The sequence below is a fragment of the Coptis chinensis genome, chromosome 1 (assembly GCF_015680905.1).
Source record: "Coptis chinensis isolate HL-2020 chromosome 1, ASM1568090v1, whole genome shotgun sequence".
NCBI lineage: Eukaryota > Viridiplantae > Streptophyta > Magnoliopsida > Ranunculales > Ranunculaceae > Coptis > Coptis chinensis.
The window spans coordinates 77,218,618-77,243,726 of record NC_141456.1 but is presented as its reverse complement, the minus strand read 5'-3'; the positions used below and the strand labels follow the sequence as shown (position 1 = coordinate 77,243,726).

Genomic DNA, 25,109 nt, shown 5'->3' with positions numbered 1-25,109 from the left:
GCTTCCCATGTGATCCTTAATGCTCCGAATTGCTCCATTTTACCCATTTTTCTCTAATATTCTACAAAACTCTCTTTTTCACCTATAGATCTTAAAACATAACTTACAAACATTATTAGTCCACTAAGATGGCTAAACAAGAGGCATAATCGAGGGTTAAATTGCACTTTTTGAGCACTTATCATTGGGCCCAATATTCCAAACCCAATCAAAGGCCCATCCAGCGATCCAAATGTAATGAACAGCTATCCAAATGCAATCCAAATCCAAATAATAACCCATTTCACCCTCTTTCGAGACACCTCCCATGAATAGTAAAACCAATGTTAGCCAACCAAATCTCAAACTCATGCATTTTCCTTAGTTTTGACACATTTAATCAACTTAACTTCAATTTCTGCAAAATCATCAAAAATACACTAACTAAATCAAACGAATAAATTAAACGAACTAACTAATATATAATTGAGCATAAATATATAACATTTAAGCACTTATCAAGGACATCTATTTCTGGTCTCCTGAGTTGAGAACTTGATTTTTAGCTCTTTGGTTCTAAGTCATTGACTTTTGACCTTTGACTTTGACTTTGACTTTGATTTTTTCAGCATTTTTTCATAGCATCTTTGAGTCTTCATAATAAGCGTAATTAAGACTCATTTTAGTGCTAAAATGCATCTTTTATGATAAGTAATCTGAATTTCTCTGTAACCTGAAAGATGCAATAAAAAAACTATGAGTTGTCTTTTCATTATGTGTAAGAAGGGTTGTAATGTAGTAATGTAAGAGTACTAAAATACACATTTGGGAGCTGATCATGTAGTTTGTTGATACTTTGATAATTTTGTGAACTGGTTTCCTGAGATGACTCATGCAATTCTTTTGAAGCTTTTGGTTATGTATTAGTATGTTGAATGGTATAGTGCAATTTGTAGTATTGGGTTAGACTAATTTTGGTTGTACTGGAATAAGGATCGATAAGAAATGGTATGGTGTGCCATTTGATAAGTAGTTTTCCATAATATATTTGGTTTGAATACTCCTTTGAATTGTGCTGAATTAAATTGACGTAGTAAGACTCCGTTGATGCTCCTATGGGGGAGTATGGGATTGGGACCCTGTAGTTTGAAAGATTCACAAAAATATTTTGTGAGTTTAACAAGTAGATATTTATCTTAATTGAATTTGAAATTGAATTGTGGCTCTTGCTCGATCGATCTGTAAAGAAGGTTTCAATATGGTAAGAGATTAAATTGAATTAAATTGATTCAAGTGGTGTTTGTTGTCACTTTAAGATTGTAATTTGGAGATTGCTTTGTAAATAGTATATAGTAATATTGAACCTTGTCGGGGTATCAATATGTTGGTAAACTACTATTATATTTGAGTAGTACCAGATTTGGAGATCGCCTTCATGAATGATATGGTATGGTAATTCTGTGTTGAATCTTAGATCTCAATAGTATGTAGTTTGAGAATAAGTATTCAATCGAACTGCGTGGCAATCCTCCTTGGAGCTGGTAGTTCGAGAATAATTATTCGATCGAACTGCATGGCGATCTTCCTTGGAGCTAGGAGATCGAGAATAAGTATTCGATCGAACTGCATGGCGATCTTCCTTGGAGTTGGCAGATCGAGAATAAGAATTTGGTCGAACTACATGACGATCTTCCTTAGCTTATGTAGGAGCATTCTGATTTGCATTTCTACACTAAATTTATCCTAAAAGTATAACTCCTCAATTAGTGAGAAGATTGTAGCTCATGTCGGAGTGTTTTGATTTGAATTTCTACACTTAATTGATCCTAGAAGTATAGGTCCTTAATTAGTGAGATTCGGAGCGTTTTGATTTGAATTTCTTCACTAAATTGATCCTAGAAGTATAGGTCCTCAATTAGTGAGAAGATTGTGGGTCATGTTAGAGAGTTCTGATTCTTGTTTGTTCTTTGATAAAGCCCTGTGGGATTTGGTCTCCTATAAAGATCCAGGTTGCAATTGTGAGCATCCAACTGATTGTATTTGCGCGGATGGCAATAGCTAACCCTAATTTTTGGAGTTTAACTATCCTGGAAAAATGCAAACTAGCACCAAGGAGTACGAACTAACAGTAGTAATTCTAGAGATACATAGAGCAGTGAGTTCGAATAATTAAGTTGAACATGCATAGATGGCAATAGTTAGCCCCAATTGGGAGATGGTTTTAGCCAACCCCCAGTTTGGAATTTGATTGACCTGCACTAGATCGAACTAATACCAAAAAAGAATTAGTTCAAAATAAATGTTAAGTTTTTTATAAAAATCGAGCATTGAGCTCGTAGAGCTGGGTTGTATGTGCGCACATTATTGTTGTTGCGAGCCATAGTTTGGTGTAATCGAACTGACAAGGAGCGAGCTTTAGATGTTATGTGTTCATCTGTGGATGACCTAGAGATGATGTCCGTTCAAGTTCCTGTGAGCTGATGACCTGCTATAGATTAACCTAATATCAAAAAGGAACTAGGAGAAATCAAGTATAACAATTATGGAGATGTATGGAGTATTGAGTTCAAATTAGAATTGGTCTGGACATGGGCAGATGGTTGTAGCTATCCCCCCTGTTTGGAACGTAAGAGATATGCCAAGCAACAAGCGCCATCTCTTGCATACTTTGGTGTTTGAACATTTAATAAATCTGCAAAGTATCTGGTATTGAAACGTCCTACAATTTATCGATCTATAGTGGAAGACCGGCCATTAGTAGAAATGGTAGACTTAATAGCATTAGTAACTTCATAATTCTAGTACTCCAAAATAAATTGAATTGGTCGTGCAATACTGGTTGCAGCTAGCCCTTAATTTGTGTTGTAGACGACTTGACAATGAGCGAGATGCAAGGTACTCAAATTATGCACGAATTAATCTACATTGTGTGGAGTGCAAAGTTGATGTACTGAGTTTGTATGAAATATAAAGAAGACCAATTACAATGTTTCTCCTTTATGAGAAAACCGTAGGTCGCATGTACAATCTATCTGTTGAACTTTTGAGTCCAAAGTTCTATTGAAAGTTATCTCTCTCTAACTAGGAGAAGACTTTGTTGCCATGTTGCTGGCATCTAAATATATCAATTCAAAAGAAAGATAAAGGGGATAGAGAAGCCTTGTAAGAACTAGTTAGTTAGAAATGAGTGAACTTATCTTATTTGAAAATGCTTAGCCAGTTCTCGGTTTTGAATTGCTGATTCACTGATTCGACTGATTGCTTCCCTCTGATTTTTTTTACTTCAATTGATGCTAAAGTTGAATGAAATTTTGGTAGATTCTTATGCATGCTTCATGAGTTTGAGAATAACAAGTGAAAAGTGTAGTTTTCTCAAGAACTTTGACTCGCAGGCGACGCCAATATAAAGGTTTGTTTTGTGCAGAATCTTACGATTCTGGAAAAATAGAGGGAATTGCGTGGAAATGTGGTATTGACTGAGCTCAGGTATGTGCGAGCTGCCTACGTATCCAGTTCTCCGATGAACTGGAATCAAGTCAAACATAGTTCCTGTTTGAATTGGGCTCTCTGATGTGAAATGGAGAGTGGAGAAGATCCTACCTAGAGCTGTTCTGGGGAGGATTGAGCATGGGGTGTAGAGCCTTGAACAGATGGAGAGCTCCTTTTGTGTCAAGTTCTCTGGTGAACTTGGATTCTTTAGACGTAATTGCTCTTCTGCTTTTATAGTCTTCTTGGCGATCTTTTGTCTTCTCTTCCGTCAGGTCAGGTCTGGTTGATGTGAGACTTTATGGCGCATTGATTGAGAGTAATGGTGAATCATTGATGAGCATGGCTGAAGCTCTGGTCTTGATGAAGATAGTTGTCACGTTCGTTATTGACCGTTGTTATATCACATCAAGCTGACAGTTCAAGAATAAGTATTTGATCGAACTGCTTCGCGATCTTCCTTGGAAGTCATTGGTTCATTCTAGAGCAAGCTGTTATGAGCTCGTTAAGAAAAGTGTTTTATGATGAGTTGTGCTGGACACATGTATAAAATACATTAGTTGTGTATATTAGTCTCTCACACCCATGTAGTATTAAAGTTGGTTAAATGGTCATCAAGTCACTGGTTGATTGTTTTTCTTTTTTTTCTTTTTTGGATTGGCAAGTTTGTTTTAAATGAGATCGGTAACTCTTTGATGTTGGCGGGTTCGAGCCCCGGACTTTTGGTATCATCACCCAAAGATTTTACCGACTTTGCTAGTCGGCACCCGCAATCAAACAAAAATTATATTGTCTTGGCAAGCTACATCATATCCACCCATGACAGTAATTCTTGTGGGGTTTGAATAGTCTTTCTACAAGTCGTGAACGCAAATTGAGAACTAAGCATTTAGGAGTAAACAACTTGGTTTCTTGACATATGCAGCACTACAGGCCTAAAGGGTGTAAAATTGTTTACAATAATGCATGCATGGTCACCCGGTCATGCATGTGATGGTAGACATTCCCCGCTTGTACTATGAAATTTAAATTTCTCATAATTGTTTGGAAGTAAAAGTGTAATTTAACTATTGGGGGTTGTAAAAGTGTAATTTAACTATTTTGGGTGGTTATATGAACTCCACTTAAAGTGACTCCAAAGTTACTCCACCACTAAATACAATAAATTAGAACCTCGATTTTTGGTGGAGATGTTCTCCACAGTCCACAAATTGAGATCATCCTAACAAAAAATTAGTTCATTTGAAGATGTACAACCTTGTAAAAATTGTTTAGAATGTTACAAAATTATCCAACAAATTCAAATTTTTAAACTTAATAACTTTTGACAAAGTTAAGCATATTCAATTGAGCTAATTTTTTGTGGGAGTGTTCTCCATCATGTAATGTATATCTCCACAAAAAATTAGCATCATTTATTTTGTAAGTCCACTTTTAAGAGTGGAGTTCATATAAATATATAACCATCCCCTTAACTATTTTCATGAAAAGATTCCCTATTTTTGGTCTTTCGCACCACCTTGAAAATGAACTTCAACAAACTGGCACGACAGTCCTCTTTGGTCTAGTATCGGTCAGATGGTGCATCCATTTTAGCTTTCTTAATTATATAGAAAAGGGACTTCTAATTGTGAAAGTCACCAACCATTTTGATTCTTGACAGCTTTGACTGACTAGAGCCACCATTCTTGCGCTCCAAGAAACTCTTAGACTTGGTCTCCAAGAGTTGCAAAGTAAGAGCAATTCTGATGCTAACCACAAACACATAGCCCGCTGTCCCTAATTATTAATTGATACAAAAGTAAACACGTAAACAATCTCTTTGCCAAGATTTTAATTTCAAGAGCTTTAATTTGTTCTAAAAGACCAAAACAAAACACGGAAAAGAATCAACAGATGAATGGAGACAATAAACAGCTGAGAAGTGTGTGCTAACAACGAAGATTTATTCCCATGTTTGACTCGATATTCAAAAAAAAACTGTCCCCTGCATTAAAAAATTAAAACTGCCAAATCTAGACAGTGTCTGATTCTGCAATCACCCGTAAAAACATTACATCCCAGCAACTGTTTTTAATATCATTACACGCATCCACCTACTAACCCCAAAGTAACTTGGGATTTTATTCTGTTTTTTAATGGGTTAACGTTAGCCTACTAGATGAGTCAATTAGAATTGTTTTTAGTAAGAGAGAAATTCTAATTGGTTTATCTAGAGATAATACTAGTTAACCCTTCCTTAATTACACAATCATCATACATTTAGCTAGGATTTAGGAGAAAACATTAATGTAAAAATAAGGTGAGAAGAAAAAGGAAAAAGGCAAAAAGGAAACTTGAGGGTTACTCTCTGTTGTATTTGTATAGAAATAATTGAAAAATCAATTGAAAAGGTCTAAAATAGTTGCTGGAGTAGTGGAACGGCATCTAAAAGCTTGATTTTCACGCGCAATGCATGACCGACTTAAGCAGTTAAACCTAGAAAAAAAATCATAACCGCCACGCGCTAATGCCATTTATAAACATCACACCGTCATTAAACCCTTTATAAAACCCATTCACACATTCAACACAAACCGACACAACACAAAACAAAACAAAAAGACCGATACGTTACGTTAAAACAAAAAAGAAAAAAGTTCTGCATCCTTGTTTTGCAATGATTATGAACAGTAGAGTTCTGAAACAATTTGGGCCACGTCTCTTTTCAACGACAACAGTACGTACTGTCATCAAGAATGAACATGCCCTTACAGGGAAAACTAGTTTGATGCATGGAGAATGGATTAGGGTACCTGCTGTTCTTGGTGCAAGAAATGGAAGTACAATGGCTTTAGATAAAGAAGAAGACAAGAAACAAACCACAGCCAGTGGAACAGCCCCGACGGTGGACGAGAAGAGGATCGCTAGTTACTGGGGAGTTGGTCCTCCAAAAGTTACTAAGGATGACGGTACAGACTGGAAGTGGAAATGCTTCAGGGTAAGAACATGATTTTTTTTTTTTTTTAATTTTTAGGACTAGGATGTTTTTTTTTTCTGAAATATTGTTTGTTTTGGGATGTAATGTAGCCATGGGAGAGTTACAAGGCAGACACACGTCTATTGATTTGAAGAAGCATCATGCTCCGACTACTTTTATGGACAAACTTGCTTATTGGACTGTTAAATCTCTTCGATGGCCAACCGACATCTTTTTTTCCGGGTAAGGGATTTAATTCATGTTGAGTTTTAATGATTTATGAAATGGTTCTTTCCATTTCCTTGGTTTCCAAGAATTTGGAAGTTGTTGCTTTGTTATGTTTTTCTTTAAAGCATGTGGTTTTTATTTTTGTTCTTCCTAAAGTTTTGGTTTCCAAGATTTTGGGAGTTGTTGGTATCTATTTTTATTTAAAGCAAGTGGTGTATTTTAATTAAAGAAATGGGAAGTCTGAATCTATCTTGGCGATGTAATATATGCTGGTGATCTTTTTTTTCTATATTTCTTATGGTATTTTTACCCAATAAATTGGTTCTGAGTGTATTGCAAAGCCAATTCTGATTGCAATGAAATCAACAAGGGGGGGTGATTTTTTGCTTGGAGTTTTCCAAAGGAAGGCGAGGAACCAACCAAGTGTCCACTGAAAAGGGTCAATAGTTATCAAATTTCCACCTTAATATATGCTTTCTGATTTACCCCCAACTTTAAAAAAATAAAAGAAAAAAACTTAACCAGTTACAAAATCTAGTTTTTGGTCACAATGAGATTTTTTTAATTCTTTTTCTTTTTATTTATTTCTATTTTTAGTGGGGGCAAATCAGGAAGTTTGTTCTAAGGAAGGAATTTGATAACTGTCAGTCTCTTTTTAGTGGACACGTGGTTGGTTTCTGTTTCGCTTGGAGCTCTTGGAGCAAATCCCGCTGGTAGCAAAAAAATCACTCGTTTACTTGCTATTGGATAAAATGTAAAAGTTTCTTACGATGCATACAACTTGTTGTTTTGGAATGACAGATGATGGACCCACCCCCAATCCCCTCCTTCAATCCGTAAAAAGGCATGTTAGCTTTTAAGTTGATCGATGTGTTGGAACGACACACCGACCCAGGTTAGAACGATACCTTGATTACGAGGATATGCTTTTAACAGGAAAAAGAGAGATCTCTATGTTTCTTCCTTCTTTTATAGGGAAGATCTCCAACCATGTTTCCCTTGTATCATGGAGAAAGCTGGTATGGAAAGCTAGATGCCAAAGTTTTAAATGTGGTCAAATTCATTTGTAGACTGTACACTGCTAAAATTATTGACTGCACTATAAGTCATTGCACATTTCCTCTGGATCGTTTCAAAGTACTGCCTTACGCTAGTGACTTTTGTTTTGTTTGTTTAGACCTTGCACAAAGTGAAATTTATGGGAGATACTTTTGTGGCACAAATTATGTATGGACGTTGTCACGGTCAGAACGAATTAGTATGGGTAGATCTTTAGAAAACATGAATAGAATTCTAAAAGTAGTGGAATTCTTATCACCATGGTTGCCAAATTACCCTGTTTTTTATTCAAGTCAGATTGGTGGTTTGCAAGTTAATCTTAACTTTTGTTACTATGGTACAGAGGAGATATGGCTGCCGAGCAATGATGTTAGAGACTGTTGCGGCTGTGCCAGGAATGGTCGGAGGAATGCTCTTGCACTGCAAGTCCTTGAGGCGATTCGAGCATAGTGGGGGATGGATCAAGGCATTGTTGGAAGAAGCAGAGAACGAGAGAATGCATCTCATGACCTTTATGGAAGTGTCAAACCCCAGGTGGTATGAGCGAGCCCTCGTCTTCACTGTTCAAGGCGTGTTCTTCAATGCTTATTTCTTAGCATACTTGGTTTCTCCAAAGTTTGCTCATCGTGTTGTTGGGTACCTTGAAGAGGAGGCAATTCATTCTTACACTGAATTTCTGAAGGAACTTGACAAGGGTACCATTGAGAATGTACCTGCTCCAGCAATTGCTGTTGATTATTGGCGTTTACCACCTGGGTCTACTCTTCGTGATGTTGTTATGGTTGTGAGAGCTGATGAAGCACATCATCGTGATGTTAATCACTTCGCTTCGGTAAGAATTCAGTAATGGCTTTCAACTATATTAATACATTTGCAAGCAACGCATCTTTTGTTATTTTGTGTGAAGCACAGTGGCCTGGTTAATTTGTAGCAGGTGCACTTCCTCTTAGAAATAGTAGACAGTCCGACTGTGCTAGTCCTAGGACTGCCTGTAATTCACATACAGCTGCTCATGTTAGGCCACAACTTGAGTCCAGTGGTTGAATACTAACTCCCCATTGTCACATACTCCGTAGTTCAAGTATTGCTCGGTGTCTGATTTGCTTAGAATTTAAGTGTGAATAATCCAGAAAACATTGTCAATGATCAGAACCTACGTACTTCGTTTGTTTTCCTTGATAATGTCATGTTAGCTAGCGAATTGCAGTTTGATTATGTATGGACTTATTTTTAATTTATTGTTGTGGTTAACTAATTGCAGGACATACACTTGCAAGGACATGAGCTTCGGGAGGCACCTGCACCAATTGGATATCACTGAAGCTTGACTCTGAAGATATAAATACCTGGTGATCAGCAATATGAATTCGCAAATAAAACTCGATTTAGTACAGGGTTCATTTGATCTAGTATTGACTCTACTCCAAGTACTAGGAGTTAAAGATTCTTGAAACTGTTTGAAGATCTTATATATCATCTTATTCTATGCGTACTGTTCTGGATGGTTATTAACTCTTTTTCTTCTGTAATGTACTTTTTGGTCACGTGCCATGGATGTATATTTGGAGTTTAAATTGTAGATTTGCTTTGTTGTTGGTCTCAAGGGTCCAAAATATCGAATTCGGTGAATATTTCGATATATTTAAAAACTATATCGGATATATTAGAAATATTAGAGATATTTATTTTTTTGTTGACCAGTCAAAATTTTGTTTTGTATGTTGATTATATCGTAAATATCATCTATTATATCGTAAATATATCGGTGAAAGTCAACAATATCGGTCAAAATCAACAATTTATATTTGATATATTATATATATTGGTCGATATATATCGTTATATTGGAAATTGTAATATATATTAAAAAAAAAAATCAATATTCAGTTGAGATATAACGAATATATCTATATCGGTGTACCAAAAAAACGATATATATTGATGATATATCAGATATATCGGCAATATTTTGGGCCATGGTTGGTCTTGGGATCTAAAGTTTTCCAATTCTGCATAAACATTTGGAAAAGTATTGAAATTTATAAAGACAAAAGAGAAATGTGTTTTTAAATGCTGCACGAATTACTGTATAGTCACAATGAATACTATCAACTTTGGGTGGGCACATGAGGCATGTCTAAAGAGATTGTCAGTTTGTCACCATAGAATTGATACAAGGGAAAATACTGCAGTATGGTAAGTGTGCTTCACTAACAAATCGGTTTACTAGTCTCATTTAATTCTTGTATTGTTCTTGATTATTCCCTCTATATTGTTCTGGATTTAGTCTATGTTCTTGGTTTCTTCGTTTTAGCCAGAAACTTCACACCTCCTTTTGCATAGAAGTTGTGTTTGTTTTCGGCGGCATCTAGGAGTACGTGCATTTGCTTAAATACCGAGGGAGTACGTGCTTATATTTGGGAATGCCCTGTTATTATTCATGGAAGTGAGGAAGGCCCTGAAAGGATGAAGTTCTGTGCAAATATCATGTAATCGTCAACGCTTTTTACAGTATTATGCACGAACTTTGGGAAAGACCGCATATTGTGTAGAAACACTTGGCATCACTTCCAACGTACTACAGTGAGAAGTTTTGTAGTTTCCGATGAAAAGAAACCTTCACTTCGCCAAGGAATCCAAGTTACCTGTATCGATTTACTTCATGTGCTGCAATTCTCGACTAGTTGAGAAATTTTTGGTGTAAAGCAACTGGTAACATCTCCAAGGGACTACGCAAACCTAAGATACCAATCTCCAAAATTCAGCTGAGGAGTTTGTAGCCTCAAAGTTGTTGGATGGAGTGTGTATGTGCCCTGACTACTATAGTGGGCAAATATCGTACTCATAGATATGTTTCTTTCAGTATTTTAAAACTTGAGATATTGGCATAAGGGCCAATATCTCGATAGATGTCAGGGATATTTGAAATGTTTTGCAGGCATAAGGCGGGAAAGAGAATAGAAAGAGGAAGGACACGTGGCGAAAGCAGGTTGGGTCAAAGGCATTTGGGAAGACTATAAAAAGGCTGGATGAGGAAGAAAAAATTCTTTCAATCCAGATTGCAAAAAACTGTATAAACAGGAGAGAGAAAGAGTGAGCTAGAGAAAATTGTAACAAACTTTATCATCAATCAATAAACACATCGTTTTTCTTCATCTTTCATTCATATCTTCATCATGAATTGTGTGAACTAAGAACATTAATTGGAAGTAAGTGTTCTTGGCAATCACATTGGCGCCGTCTGTGGATCTAGAACAAAAAACTTTTCGATTTTCTTCTTCTACGATCTAGAATCCAGAGTTTTATACATATTTGAGTGAAGGAAGTGTGATAGAAGAGGGTGAATTCGCTTTTAATGGCTCCTAGGAAGAAAACAAACAACAGAAGAGTAGAGAATGATAATCAATCGGATACAAGAAACACAAGAGCTTCAGTAAGTCGAGGGGAGATGGAAACAAATATGAATGTGGAGGTGTCACTTCAGGGAGTATTGAAAAGATTGAAAGAAGTAGAGAGGCAGAATGCGATTTTGCTAAAGGAGAATCAAGAAATGAAGAAAGGAGAATCAGGGTTGAATAAGGGAGGTCCAAGTAATGTGGTTGGGGATTTTTAGGAGGAAGAAGAGGAAGAATGTAGTTCGAAATTGGGTAGTCATGATAGGGGAAAGGCATCAATAAGAAATGAGAAAGGGGCAGAAATATCGCCAGTAGCTGAAATGCCGACACCACAGCCCATCACTAAAGAAATGATACAAGAAATGATGTTAAAACAATTGGGAAATCAAGTGCTCGAGAAGACTTCAGCGTCAATAAGGAAGTTGGTGGATGATGTTAGTAGGAATCTGATAGATCAAAGTATCGAAATGATGCCTATTCCGCCGAAGTTTAAATTACCTAAATTCACTCAATATGATGGTTCATCGGATCCGATGGACCATCTCTTTGCATACCGGCATCAATTCTCGATATATAAGGGAACTGCATATCTGGATTCATTGTTATGCAAGTCCTTTTCTTCAAGTCTGAAGGGGAAGGCATTAAAGTGGTTCTGTTCTTTACAAGATCGAGGGATCAATATCATGTTATAGGGAGATTGAAGAAAAATTTCTAACCAATTATGGACATCAGCGGGTGAAACCAAAGCAGGTGTCGCCTTTGTTCCAACTGAAGCAAGAAAAGAAGGAATCTCTTAAAGGTTTCTTGTCGCGATTCAAGGCAGAAGCGCAGTTAGTAGAACATTTGGATGAGTCAGAGATGACAGCAGTAATGGCATTTCAAACAGGACTCATTCCTGCATCCGATATGCACAAGTATATGCTTTGAAAGGATATTATGACTCAGAGAGAACTCTATGATAAAGCCGAGAAAGACATGCAAGTCGAAGAGGGTGTTCTATCAGCTTTAGTTCAACCGGTGTTACAAGTGTCTGAGGCAAGCAACTCGGCAAAAGAAGAGACCCATCATAAATCCGATAAGAGGAAGTTGAATGAGTCTTATTCGAAATCTGAGGGTCAACCTTCACAGAAGAAGAAATTCGAAAGGTCATTAAAAGAGGAGTTGGATCCATCCAATTATGTCGTTATTAATACTACATTGGAAGATATCTTGAGGAGGGTTGGGAAAGAGCCTTATTCCCAACATCAGACTCACAAGCCTCGGGAGATAGAAGATAAACCTTTCTGTAATTTTCACAAGGTAAAGAATCATGAGACGAACAAGTGTCTTCAATTGCTCAGGGAAGTAGATCGATTAATGAGAGATGGAAAACTCAGGGAGTTTAGAGCTGATGTTAGACCAGAGGTAGCGGCGGTGATGAATGATAAGCCGTTATGGGTGATTAATATGATATATAAGGGGGTTATCCCACAGAAGAAAATCATAAGGGATAAAATTCGAAAGATATCGACAGTCAAGGAGGTGCTGGAGGTAAATGTGGAGCCAATACCAGTAGACCCTGCTCTTATAATGGCAAGTATACCTGGAGCTATTATGTTTGTACCTGACGATCTGTTAAAGGTAATGTTACCTCATGATAATGCTCTATTGATTACATTAAGAATATCAGGTTATGATGTGCAAAAGATATTGGTGGATTGTGGTAGTTCCGTCAATATTTTGTTTTGGAAAGCATATACAAGCATCGGATTTGATGAGTCCCATTTAAAAGAACCATAGTTTAATTTGTATGGTTTTAATGGAACCTCAACAAGACCAGCAGGGGAAATCAAGTTGCCAGTAAGGGCAGGCCCACAGACTATTATGACTAAGTTTATAGTCATAAAGCATCATTCAGATCATAATGCTATTTTGGGAAGAAAAGGGATACATGCTATGAGAGCAGTTCCGACTACTTTTTATCAAGTTATCAGATTTCTGATAGCGTATGGGCCACATGAGATAAGAGGCGACCAGTCAGAATTTGAGAAGTGCAATTTTGTTACCGTGAAGGGTATGATGAAAGAGAAGAAAGTGGACACTAGGGGCATCTCGGAAGTCGCCAGATAGCAATTAATGGAAAGTTCATCTCCAAAACCTGTTAGCAAAATCCATCAGGAGGACTTTAGATTCATATCGGAGATGAAGATGGAGTCTGAGATAATTCCAAGTAAGAAAATGGAAGAAGTGCAAAAGATCAATATCAGGCAAGACAATGAAAGTCGCTTCACTTTCATTGGAACAGAGATGAGTTCAGGAATCAATAGTGATTTGGTCGATTTTTTAAAGAAAAATAAAGATATATTTGCCTAGTCGATGGTTGATCTGCCTGGTATCGACCCTCAGATATGTTCCCATAAGTTGAATATGTGAGAAGGAAAAGTTCATCAACGTCATAGAAGGCTCAGACCGATATACGCGCAAGCAGTACAAAATGAAATTCATAAAATGCTGGAATGTGGAATCATCAAAGAGATTGATAATTCAGAATGGGTTGCAAACATTGTGGTTGTCCCGAAAAAGAATGGCAAGGTTCGGATATGTGTTGATTTCACAGATGTTAACAAACAATGCCCGAAGGACTATTATCCGATGCCTAGAATTGACGAACTGATGGATAGAACAGCCTGGTTCGAATTGTTGAGTTTCTGCGATGGTCATTCTGGTTATTTCTAGATAATTATGTCAGTATTAGATCAATTGAAGACAACATTTGTTGTTGAAGGGAGTATTTACTATTTCATTAGAACGTCATTCGGGTTGAAGAATGCAAGGGCAACGTGTCAGCGACTGGTGGAAAAGATATTCAAATATCTGATTAAGCATATTGTGGAAGTATACATAGATGATATGGTCATCAAATCAAAAAAGGTGAGTAATCATGTTCAAGATTTGGATACGGTGTTTCGAATATTTCGACAGTTCAATATGAAGCTTAACCCTGAAAAGTGTACTTTTGGGGTAAGTTCAGGAAAATTTCTTGGATATATCATCACAAAACGAGGAATTGATGTTAATCCAGATCAAATTCAAGCTATCCAACAGATGCCTTCGCCCAGTACAAGAAAGCAAATTCAAAAGCTTACAGGCAGGATTGCAACTTTGAATAGGTTTATATCTCGAACTTCCAATAGATGTAAACCTTTATTCAAATTGTTGAAAAAGAATACAAAGTTTGTATGGGGTGAGGAATGCGAACTTGCGTTCGCCGAGTTAAAAAAGTATCTGCAAGAAGTACCAACTCTGATAAAACTAGAAGAAGGCGATATGGTATTCTTATACCTCGCTGTTTTGGATTTCGCTATCAGTTCAATACTCGTCAAAATGGAAGATGGAGCTGAGCGACCTGTGTATTTTCAATCTAAAACAATGCTCGAAGTTGAAACTCGATACTCAATGTTAGAAAAGTATGTGTTAGCTCTCCTATATTCTACTCAATGGCTAAAACCTTATTTTCAATCCCATTCAGTAGTAGTAATGACAAATATTCCTCTAAAGCAAACCTTAGCTAAGATAGCTAAGTCGGGCAGAATGGCGAAGTGGTCAGTTCTTATTAATAAGTTTGGGATTGAATATAGGAATAGAGTATCGGAGAAAAGCCAAGTTCTAGCTGATTTCTTAGCAGATTTTCCTACAGAAGATGAAGATTGGAAGGCTAAAGAAGATAATCTTCTATTGTTACAAGAGCATGATAATGCAATGGATGAGGATGATCCTTCGGTTGGCACAAATGGATGGAGGCTCTTTGTAGATGGATCATCAAGCCAAAAAGGATGTTATATCGGCGTCGTGCTGATAACTCCAGAAAACCAAAGACTCGAGTCAGCAGTTACTTTAGGTTTTCACGCTTCTAACAATGAGGCGGAATATGAGGCTCTAATAACAGGTTTGGAGATGGCTAAATCATTAAACATCAAAGACTTATCAATTTTCAATGATTCTCAGTTGGTGATAAGCCAGATCAATGGAGGATATTCTGCAAAATGCAATAACATGATAGACTATCTTAATTTGGTAAGAGTAAAGCTCAAAGATTTCAGGAAGATTATTTTTCAGCATCTCGATAGGGGAGAGAACCGACATGCTAATGCATTGGCATATGTAGCTGTTATGCTCGAAAATGAAGAAGGTCGTTTGTTGCATATCGATGTTCAACAAGCTCCAAGTATTAGTATAAAACATACGGAGGTGATGGAAATAGACACGCTGGGGGCGTCATTGCTGAGCGATTATATGTTGTTTTTATCAGAAGGAAAACTGCCAGCAGATAAGAATAAGGCTAGAAGGGTAAAAAGAAGAGCTGAAAGATATCTATTAGTTGACAATCAACTCTATCAAAAAAATCCAGGAGGACCACATTTTAAATGTATATCGGCAGAAGAATCTCATAAAATTATTGCAGAAATACATGAAGGGGAATGTGGGAATCATTCGACAGGAAGATCGTTAGCAAGTAAGATTGCAAGGCAGGGATATTTTTGGCCACAAATGCGGAGGGACTGTCTGCGATATGCAAAAAAGTGTATTCAATGTCAGAAGCATGGACATGCCATTCATGTGCCAGCAGAGGAGTTACATTGTGTCTCGAACCCATGGCTGTTCACATTATGGGGGATGGACATTGTGGGTCCTCTAGTACTTGGAAAAATGAAGAAAAGATTCATGTTAGCAGTAACTGACTACTTCACTAAGTGGGTAGAAGCGATAGCCTTGCAACATGTCAAAGAGAAGGACATCATCGGTTTTCTGTTTGAAAGAGTGGTTTGCCGATACGGATTGTCATATGCTATTATATCGGATAATGAGCCTCAATTAATTGGTGGTAAAGTGAAATATTTTTTAGAATCATACAGGATTAAGCACTTTACATCGGCACCTTACTACGCTCAAGGGAATGGGCAAGTTGAAGCAACAAATAAGACCATTATAGACAACATCAAAAAGAAGCTGGAGGATAAGAAAAGTTTATGGGTTGATGAGTTAAACAGTGTGTTATGGGCATATAGAACAACTCCAAGAATAGCAACGGGGGAATCGCCATTTACTCTAGCTTATGGTATGGAAGCAGTGACTTTAGCTGAGATGGTAGTATCGACATCAAGGACAATGCTTGTGGAAAAAAGGTTGAATGACCAAGGGATGCAGGCAGAAGTTTTGAATTTGGAAGAGAGAAGAGAGCAAAGAAGAATGAAGCTTGATTTCTATCACAGGCAGCTCAGAAAAGCATTTAATAAGAAAGTTAAAGAAAGAAAATTCCAAGAAGGTGACCTAGTGATGAAAGAGTTACACATGCGACAAAGGAAAAGGGAGCTGGAAAGTTTTCGGCAAATTGGGAAGACCCATACATTGTACACAAGGTGGGGATAAATGGAGCGTACTATCTAAAGAAGGCTGATGGTGAATTGCTAGCAAAGCCTCAGAATGTCAATAATCTGAAGGTATTCTATCAATAATTTATTTTTCAAATTTTATGGGGAATTAAACTGTGTAGGATGAATTTTCCATTCAATACAAATGGATTCAAGTTTCAAATTTCAATTTTCATGTAAAAATATATGGTGTTATCATATGATAAAAAGTCCTGGTATCGATAGAAATATTGATATCAGGCATATCGTCAAAAAGTCCTAATATCAGAAGCAATGGCAGGTATTAGGCATAAAAAGTCTTGGTATCGATAGTAATATTGATATCATGCATATTGTCAAAAGGACTGATATCAGAAACAGAGGCAGATATCAGGCATAAAAAGTCCTGGTATCGATAGTAATATTGATATCAGGCATATTATCAAAAAGACCTGATATCAGAAATAGAGGCAGATATCAGGCATAAGAAGTCCTGGTATCAATAGAAATATTGACATCAGGCGTATCGTCAAAAAGTCCTGATATCATAAACAATGGCAGATATCAGGCGTAAGAAGTCCTGGTGTCGACAGAAATGACGACATCATGCGTAAAAAGTTCTGGTATCAACAGACGTGTTAATATCAGGCATATTGTCAAAAGTGCTAGTATTGATAGAAATGTTTGAATTAGGCGTAAGAAGTCCTGATATCGACAGACGTATTGATATAAAGCATATTGTCAAAAAGTCCTGATATCAAAAACAGTGGCAGATATCAGGCATAAAAAGTCCTAAGAATGACAAAAATGTTGATCTCAGGCGTATTATCAAAAAAATCTTGATATCAAAAATAGAGGCAGATATCAGGCATGAAAAGTTCGTAGAAGTACAGAAATGATAATATCAGGCGAGATATCAGCAAAGGATGAGGCATTACAAATCATTCAATAATAAAGGTATGTTGCAATGATTTATGTTTGTTAAACGATACAAGTCTAAGTATCGTCGATACTCTCTTTTTGGTTGAGGGTATCGAAAATTATATTTTCTTTTTGATACAAGTCTAAGTATCAGCAATACTCTCTTTTTGGTTGAGGGTATCGAAAATTATATTTTCTTTTTGATACAAGTCTAAGTATCAGCGATACTCGCTTTTTGGTTGAGGGTATCAAAAATTATATTTTCTTTTTGATACAAGTCCAAGTATCAACGATACTCTCTTTTTGGTTGAGGGTATTGAAAATTATATTTTCTTTTTGATACAAGTCTAAGTATCAGCGATACTCTCTTTTTGGTTGAGGATATCGAAAATTATATTTTATGTTTGATACAAGTCTAAGTATCATCGATACTCTCTTTTTGGTTGAGGGTATTGAAAATTATATTTTCTTTTTGATATAAGTATAAGTATCGCCGATACTCTCTTTTTGGTGGAGGGTATCGAAAATTATATTGTCTTTCTGATACAAGTATAATTATCGTCGATACTCTTTTTTGGTGGAGGGTAGCAAAAATTATATGTTCTTTTTGATACAAGTCCAAGTATCGCCGATACTCTCTTTTTGGTTGAGGGTATCGAAAATTATATTTTCTTTTTGATACAAGTCTGAGTATCAGCGATACTCTCTTTTTGGTTGAGGGTATCGAAAATTATATTTTCTTTTTGATACAAGTCTAAGTATCAGCGATACTCTCTTTTTGGTTGAGGGTATCGAAAATTATATTTTCTTTTTGATACAAGTCTAAGTATCAGTGATACTCTCTTTTTGGTTGAGGGTATCGAAAATTATATTTTCTTTTTTATACAAGCCCAAGTATCGCCGATACTCTCTTTTTGGTTGAGGGTATCGAAAATTGTATTTTCTGTTTGATACAAGTCTAAGTATCAGCGATACTCTCTTTCTGGTTGAGGGTATCGAAAATTATATTTTCTTTTTGATACAAGTATAAGTATCGCCGATACTCTCTTTTTGGTGGAGGGTATCAAAAATTATATGTTCTTTTTTATACAAGTACAAGTATCGCCGATACTCTCTTTTTGGTGGAGGGTATCGAAAATTATATGTTCTTTTTTATACAAGTCCAAGTATCGCTGATACTCTCTTTTTGGTTGAGGGTATCGAAAATTATATTTTATGTTTGATACAAGTCTAAGTATCAGCGATACTCTCTTTTTGGTTGAGGGTATCGAAAATTATTTTTTCTTTTTGATACAAGCCCAAGTATCGCTGATACTCTCTTTTTGGTTGAGGGTATCGAAAATTATATTTTATATTTGATACAAGTCTAAGTATCAGCGATACTCTCTTTCTAGTTGAGGGTATCAAAAATTATATTTTCTTTTTGATACAAGTATAAGTATCGCCGATACTCTCTTTTTGGTGGAGGGTATCGAAAATTATATGTTCTTTTTTATACAAGTATAAGTATCGCCGATACTCTCTTTTTGGTGGAGGGTATTGAAAATTATATGTTCTTTTTTATACAAGTTCAAGTATCACCGATACTCTTTTTGGTTGAGGATATCGAAAATTATATTTTCTGTTTGATACAAGTCTAAGTATCAGCGATACTCTCTTTTTGGTTGAGGGTATCGAAAATTATATTTTATTTTTGATACAAGTCTAAGTATCAGCAATACTCTCTTTTTGGTTAAGGGTATCGAAAATTATATTTTCTTTTTGATACAAGTCTAAGTATCAGCAATACTCTCTTTTTGGTTGAGGGTATCAAAATTATATTTTATTTTTGATACAAGTCAAAGTATCAGCAATACTCTCTTTTTGGTTGAGGGTATCGAAAATTATATTTTCTTTTTAATACAAGTCTAAGTATCAGCGATACTCTCTTTTTGGTTGAGGGTATCGAAAATTATATTTTTTTTGTATACAAGTCCAAGTATCGTTGATACTCTCTTTTTGGTTGAGGGTATCGAAAATTATATTTCTGTTTGATACAAGTCTAAGTATCAGCGATACTATCTTTTTGGTGGAGGGTATCAAAAATTATTTTTTCTTTTTAATACAAGTATAAGTATCGTCGATACTCACTTTTTGGTGGAGGGTATCGAAAATTATATGTTCTTTTTATACAAGTATAATTATCGCCGATACTCTCTTTTTGATGGAGGGTGTCGAAAGTTATATGTTCTTTTTTATACAAGTCCAAGTATCGCCGATACTCTCTTTTTGGTTGAGGGTATCGAAAATTATATTTTCTGTTTGATACAAGTCTAAGTATCAGCGATGCTCTCTTTTTGTTGAGGGTATCGAAAATTATATTTTTTTTTATACAAGTATAAGTATCGCCGATACTCTCTTTTTGGTGGAGGGTATCGAAAATTATATGTTCTTTTTGTTACAAGTCCAAGTATCGCCAATACTCTCTTTTTGGTTGAGGGTATCGAAAATTATATTATTTTTTTTTATACATGTCTAAGTAACAACGATACTCTCTCTTGGTTGAGGGTATCGAAAATTTGATTTTCTGTTGATATTATATTGCTGATATTCTTTCCTTGTTGAAGGTATCGAAAAATTTGATTATCGATGGTTGTAAGTACAAATAAGGGATAAATTCAAATAATGGCAAACATTCATGGCAAAAAACCAGTGGAAGTTAGAAATTATAGCAATCAAAAAGTATTACTTGTTCAGAAAATACAACATTTAAGTGAAAAAGATGATAGTTTAAAGGGGAGGATTGTTGAGAAGGGCATCAACATCAGACAGAGTAGCATCAGTGTTTTGAGCAGCATCAGGAGTAAGTTGCGAGGTGGTGGATGGTATCAACCACAGTAGGTTTAAAGGGAGCTATATCTCCTTCATCATCAGAAATCATGTCATTTTCCACAAGAATGTTACGTGGAACAAAAGGCTTATAAATATCCAACTTGTCGCCAAGAGAATTTACAGCGACCATGACAATATTATACTCAGCATCAGCAACTTCAGAGGCTTCTTCGTATCTCTTTCTTTCGGCATCAAAATCTTCAAGCATTTTCTGCACAATTTCGGCATGTTCAGCCTGTTTATCAGAGAAGATCTTCTCAGCTTTTTCAGATTGTAGCTTCAAATCAGTCTTCAAGTGATCAACTTCTTTCTTGAAGCCATTATTCTCTCGGGTTAGTCTATCAAATTCTGATTGCTTGGGGAGGTCACTGTTTTTCTAAGACGCCCGATCTCGCATTCTTGTTTATGAAGTAGATCAAACTGAGCCAGGGCAAGCACTTTGGCCTATAAAGATAACAAAAATGAAAGGTGAAATCAGGATGAAATGAGAAAAGGAAAGACATGAGTACCTTCTCCATGTAATCGCAATACTGGGTAAGGCGCTCAGTGGGATTAGTGTTGATAGCGACAAGCTTGTCTTTGGGAAGAACACAGCTACTAGCCAAGGCGACACCCAACTCGTCCTTATTAGTATCTTCAAAAAACGAGGCTGTTAGAGGGACATCGCTGCCATCAGTAAGGCAAAACAAAGGTCTGAAGAGTTGGCTAGCATCGGCTGACGAAATTGAATTAAGATTTTGACCATCGGCAAGACCACTCTCACCCCATGAATGGGTTTTTCTTCTCTTAGAAAGGACAGTAGTAGTTGAAGGGGGGATGGAAGTGTTTTGCTGAGAAGTAGGAAGCTTGTCCTTAGTAGCAGTAGAAGTATGCTTAGTAGGAATGGAAAAAGGAACAGATTGTTTATCAGCAGCAGTTGGTGCTGAGGAGGGCTCAGATGCTTTCTTTTTCCCTTTCTCAGATAAGTAGCGACCAGCGTTGGGATTCATCGGCATTCAAGGAGCCATGTCTGTATACAATAAAAGATGCTCATTAAATATATTTTGTAAAATTGGATATTCATAAAAGTCAAGAACCTCTTCTTTAATCTCAGGAAAAAGATTGGGAGTCATGGTACAATTGTTATCTAAATATTCATAGAAACTTTTGGAAAGTTTAGGAGGCAAGCCATGCAAGGCAAAGGAGGATACGAGAAAGGGAAGATCGTCTAAGGAATTTGTTAAAGGAGATTGAGTGGGAGTTAGTGATTGACCCATTTTTTGAAGAGCTCGGTGTCTGAGTACATAGAGAGGTGCGCGATAGTTTGAGATATCAGGAAGGGGAATAGTGATTTTGGGATTCCCTTCTTTATCATTGATCTTAATATTATTGTGGTTTCTTGAGTTCCTTCTAGAAGTTTGAGCACTCTCGGAGTTCACACGAGCTTTCAAAAAATGAGGAGAAATCTTGAAAACGCGAAAAAAAGAGTGATATCAGATATGGGATTTCCGAGGTATAAAGAGCGAAAACAAATCAAAGGGAGGACATACCTACGGAGTTGAAGACTTGATGTTTCAAAGGAGGATTTGCTGGGCTATCGGCGCTTTCCCATTTACCCATAACAACAATCAGATATTTGGTCCACTCTTTGTCGCTCTTACGATTTTTACGAAATATACCCCTAATGTTTCTTTGGGTATGTTTTTTGGGATAAAAATATCCGATAATCTTTTTACAAAATCGATAGTGCATAAGAATATCGGATAGCCTGATTCGGTCAGCTTCATACCTATTAGGGGAAAGGTGGCTATTATAATAGTTGCAAACAAACATCAATCTTCAGAAGTTACCCATACCCTGACCAAGGGAAATATTCAGATGGTTCAGCACTTCACAGTCGAGATCAGATAAAGGAAATCTTAGTCCAACGACAAGTTGGCCAACAGTAACAATGATTCCGTCTATGGTACCACTCTGACACTGAGTAAAAGCCCAAGTACAGCATAATGTTGTAAATAAAGGGAGGAGGGAATTTGATAGGCAGCTTGAACTAAAGCTAAGTTTGGTCGCTTTATGAAAAAACCGCAAAGTCCGTCGCGCCATTGACTGGTGTCTTCGATAGTATCGCGTTCAGATTCAGAGTCGCCGGCTTCAAAGGGATGGCAGGGAATGCCTTCTACAACATAAGTTAGTTCCCAAGAAATCTGAGGCCGAGATCGAGTGGTCGAAGTGGAAGCAAAGTTTTGGCTATGAGGTCTATCGTCGGGAAGTATATCATCAGAAAGAATATCATCAGATATAGTATCCTCATAATGGAGGCTAGCATCAGAGGTGGTATCTTCACTGGTCATTGAAACGACTATACACAAAGAAGGGATGACAAAGTTATTTTTAATATCGTCAATTCAAGATTTACAAAGCATTATTAGCAGCATGATATTAGAATATCGGCAATGTCGATATAAAAGTTGAATCATCGGAAATACCGATGTATATATATCGGAATAACAAAGTGTTGGATTATCGGAAATATCGTGATATATGCCGATAGTTAAGCAGAACAAACAAAAAAATACAAATAATGTTATGAATAAAAATATTCAAACTTTTACATGTTTTGAAGTTTAAAGTAGTAATGTATGTCATTGCATAAGCATTTAGCACACAAGCAGATTTAAGGGATTCAATTGAAAACTATAGTTAAAACAAATTATCGTATCTATTATTACTAAAGTAAGTATTTCAATGCATGTTTTAGAAAGATTAACCAAGTGCAGGACGAAAAAACGTACCTTATAGGTTGCAAGAGTGATATGTTTTCAAGAAAACGAGATTAACCTTCTGGAAAGTTGAAGAAGAAGAAGACCAGAAGGTAAAGAGGGAGAAACGGTTCAGGTTTAAATTTATAATATTGAAGCATTGGACCGGGTGGTTATTTGGACCCGATAGTTTTCATATCCGTTATCTGATATAACCGCTTTTCGAAAAGTTGAAATTTCAAATGAAAATTTTGAGATTTCGAGAATGGGCGATGTAGTGGGCAAATATCGTAATCATAGATATGTTTCTTTCAGTATTTTAAAACTTGAGATCTCAATAGATGTCAGGGATATTTGAAATGTTTTGCAGGGGGAAAAGAGAATAGAAATAGGAAAGACACAAAAGCAAGTTGGGTCAAAGACATTTGGGAAGACTATAAAAAGGCTGGATGAGAAAGAAAAGATTCATTCAATCCAGATTACAAAAAACTGTATAAACAGGAGAGAGAGAGAGAAAGAGAGAGCCAAAGAGAAATTGTAACAAACTTTATCATCAATCAATAAAATCGCTTTTCTTCATCTTTCATTCGTATCTTCATCATGAATTGTGTGAACTAAGAACATTAATTGGAAGTAAGTGTTCTTGGCAATCACAACTACCATCACCCCAACCAGATTTTATGGATCCACCAGTAGTTTGATTGCTGCTACTTCAAAAAAGCTGATTTCTTTTAGACTACCGGCTTCTGGTAGCCTTGCATGAATGGCCTAACGGTGGAAAGCATAAAAGTAAAAAATAAAAGCAACCCAACTTAAAATGCATGTAAATATCTACTGCTCGATTAGAAGTTTTGCACTGGAAAGTTCTACTGCACGATTATGCGGAAAAATTGAGCATAGAAAGTTCTTACTTCAATTTGACCAAAATAAAACACACACAGGGTGCAAACTGGGTGATACAGTTGCCCTTCACTTGGTTTACAATCCTACCAACACATAACTTGGTGCTGACCGACTAACAGTTGTACATATGGTGGGAATGGGGAGTTTAATTTGGTCCCCATGATCTACTTGGCTACTCCAGATACTTAGACACATGCCTGACTTCCAATACTGAGCAAAATTTTAACTCAAATCATTTTACACAAAACCAAAAAGAGTAAAAGCAGCAGGAGAGACCCCATGCCAAACCCCTCGGCATCATAGCTTGAACCATATGGTTGTCCGGTTGTGGAGAACATATTGATTGAAGGGAAGAAATCACCAAAGAAGTGAATAAGCAGCAGCAACAACACAGTGAGCACTATGAACAGAGGGAAAGCAATTTCTTTTAATTGAAGGAGAAGAGGTATAATATTCTCTAGTAGGATTGGTGCACAAATAGCAAATCCTAGAGCTCCCACCATGAGAGAAGGAATCAAAGCTGATGGACCTTTCGCCATGCCTTAGGAAGATAGGAACTAACCTCTCAAAACTTTAGAATATGTCTTGATGTTCTATAGGACGAAGGGGTAGATATAGAGTTGTTGGTTTTAGCTAAACACCATGACTAGGAATTTTTTTATTGTTCGGCATTTTGACACTTTGGCTACATATTTTGTGCACAGTAACTTGATGGCCTTTCACTAGAGTGGCAGCAATTTTTCTTCCCTGTTAATGTTCTATAATTCAAAATGTTCTGCTTTTTGTACACATTTTGGAAGTGGATAAAGAAAGCATGTGTTTTTGTTTCAAATAAAGTGGTAAAAACTAGAGACACTAGTCACATGCTATATTATATGATGATGAAGTGAAATGAGACTGTTTATTCTTTGATCAGCTCAGCCGCAGATGGTCAAGTTCGCGCTGCATACTTGAAAAAAATAATGAATAATGAGTATTCTAGACCCGGTTGGCAAAGAAAACAAGTTTGCAGTTACTGGTTTTGACATTGGGCCATAAGTGCACAACAAGCAGAGATTAAACTCATTCTCATTTTTACGCCATACTAAAATGAAATGCGGACAAGCGGTCGTAAGTATACATCATTAGTTAGACTGTGGAGTATCACGCCAGAATTATGCATCTCGTGATACAAGCATCTGGT

At 36.5% G+C, this 25,109-nt stretch overlaps 1 protein-coding gene across 1 annotated transcript; it reads left to right on the top strand.

The window, feature by feature from the left end:
• Positions 1-6,012: 6,012 nt before the first annotated feature.
• On the top strand, positions 6,013-9,288 carry LOC147525249 (ubiquinol oxidase 2, mitochondrial-like). The gene is given in 5 exon segments (XM_086605808.1): positions 6,013-6,445; positions 6,535-6,558; positions 6,561-6,667; positions 8,057-8,543; positions 8,973-9,288. Coding segments are annotated over 5 exon segments (999 nt in total). The 5' UTR covers positions 6,013-6,124; the 3' UTR covers positions 9,033-9,288.
• The last annotated feature ends 15,821 nt before the right edge of the window (positions 9,289-25,109 follow it).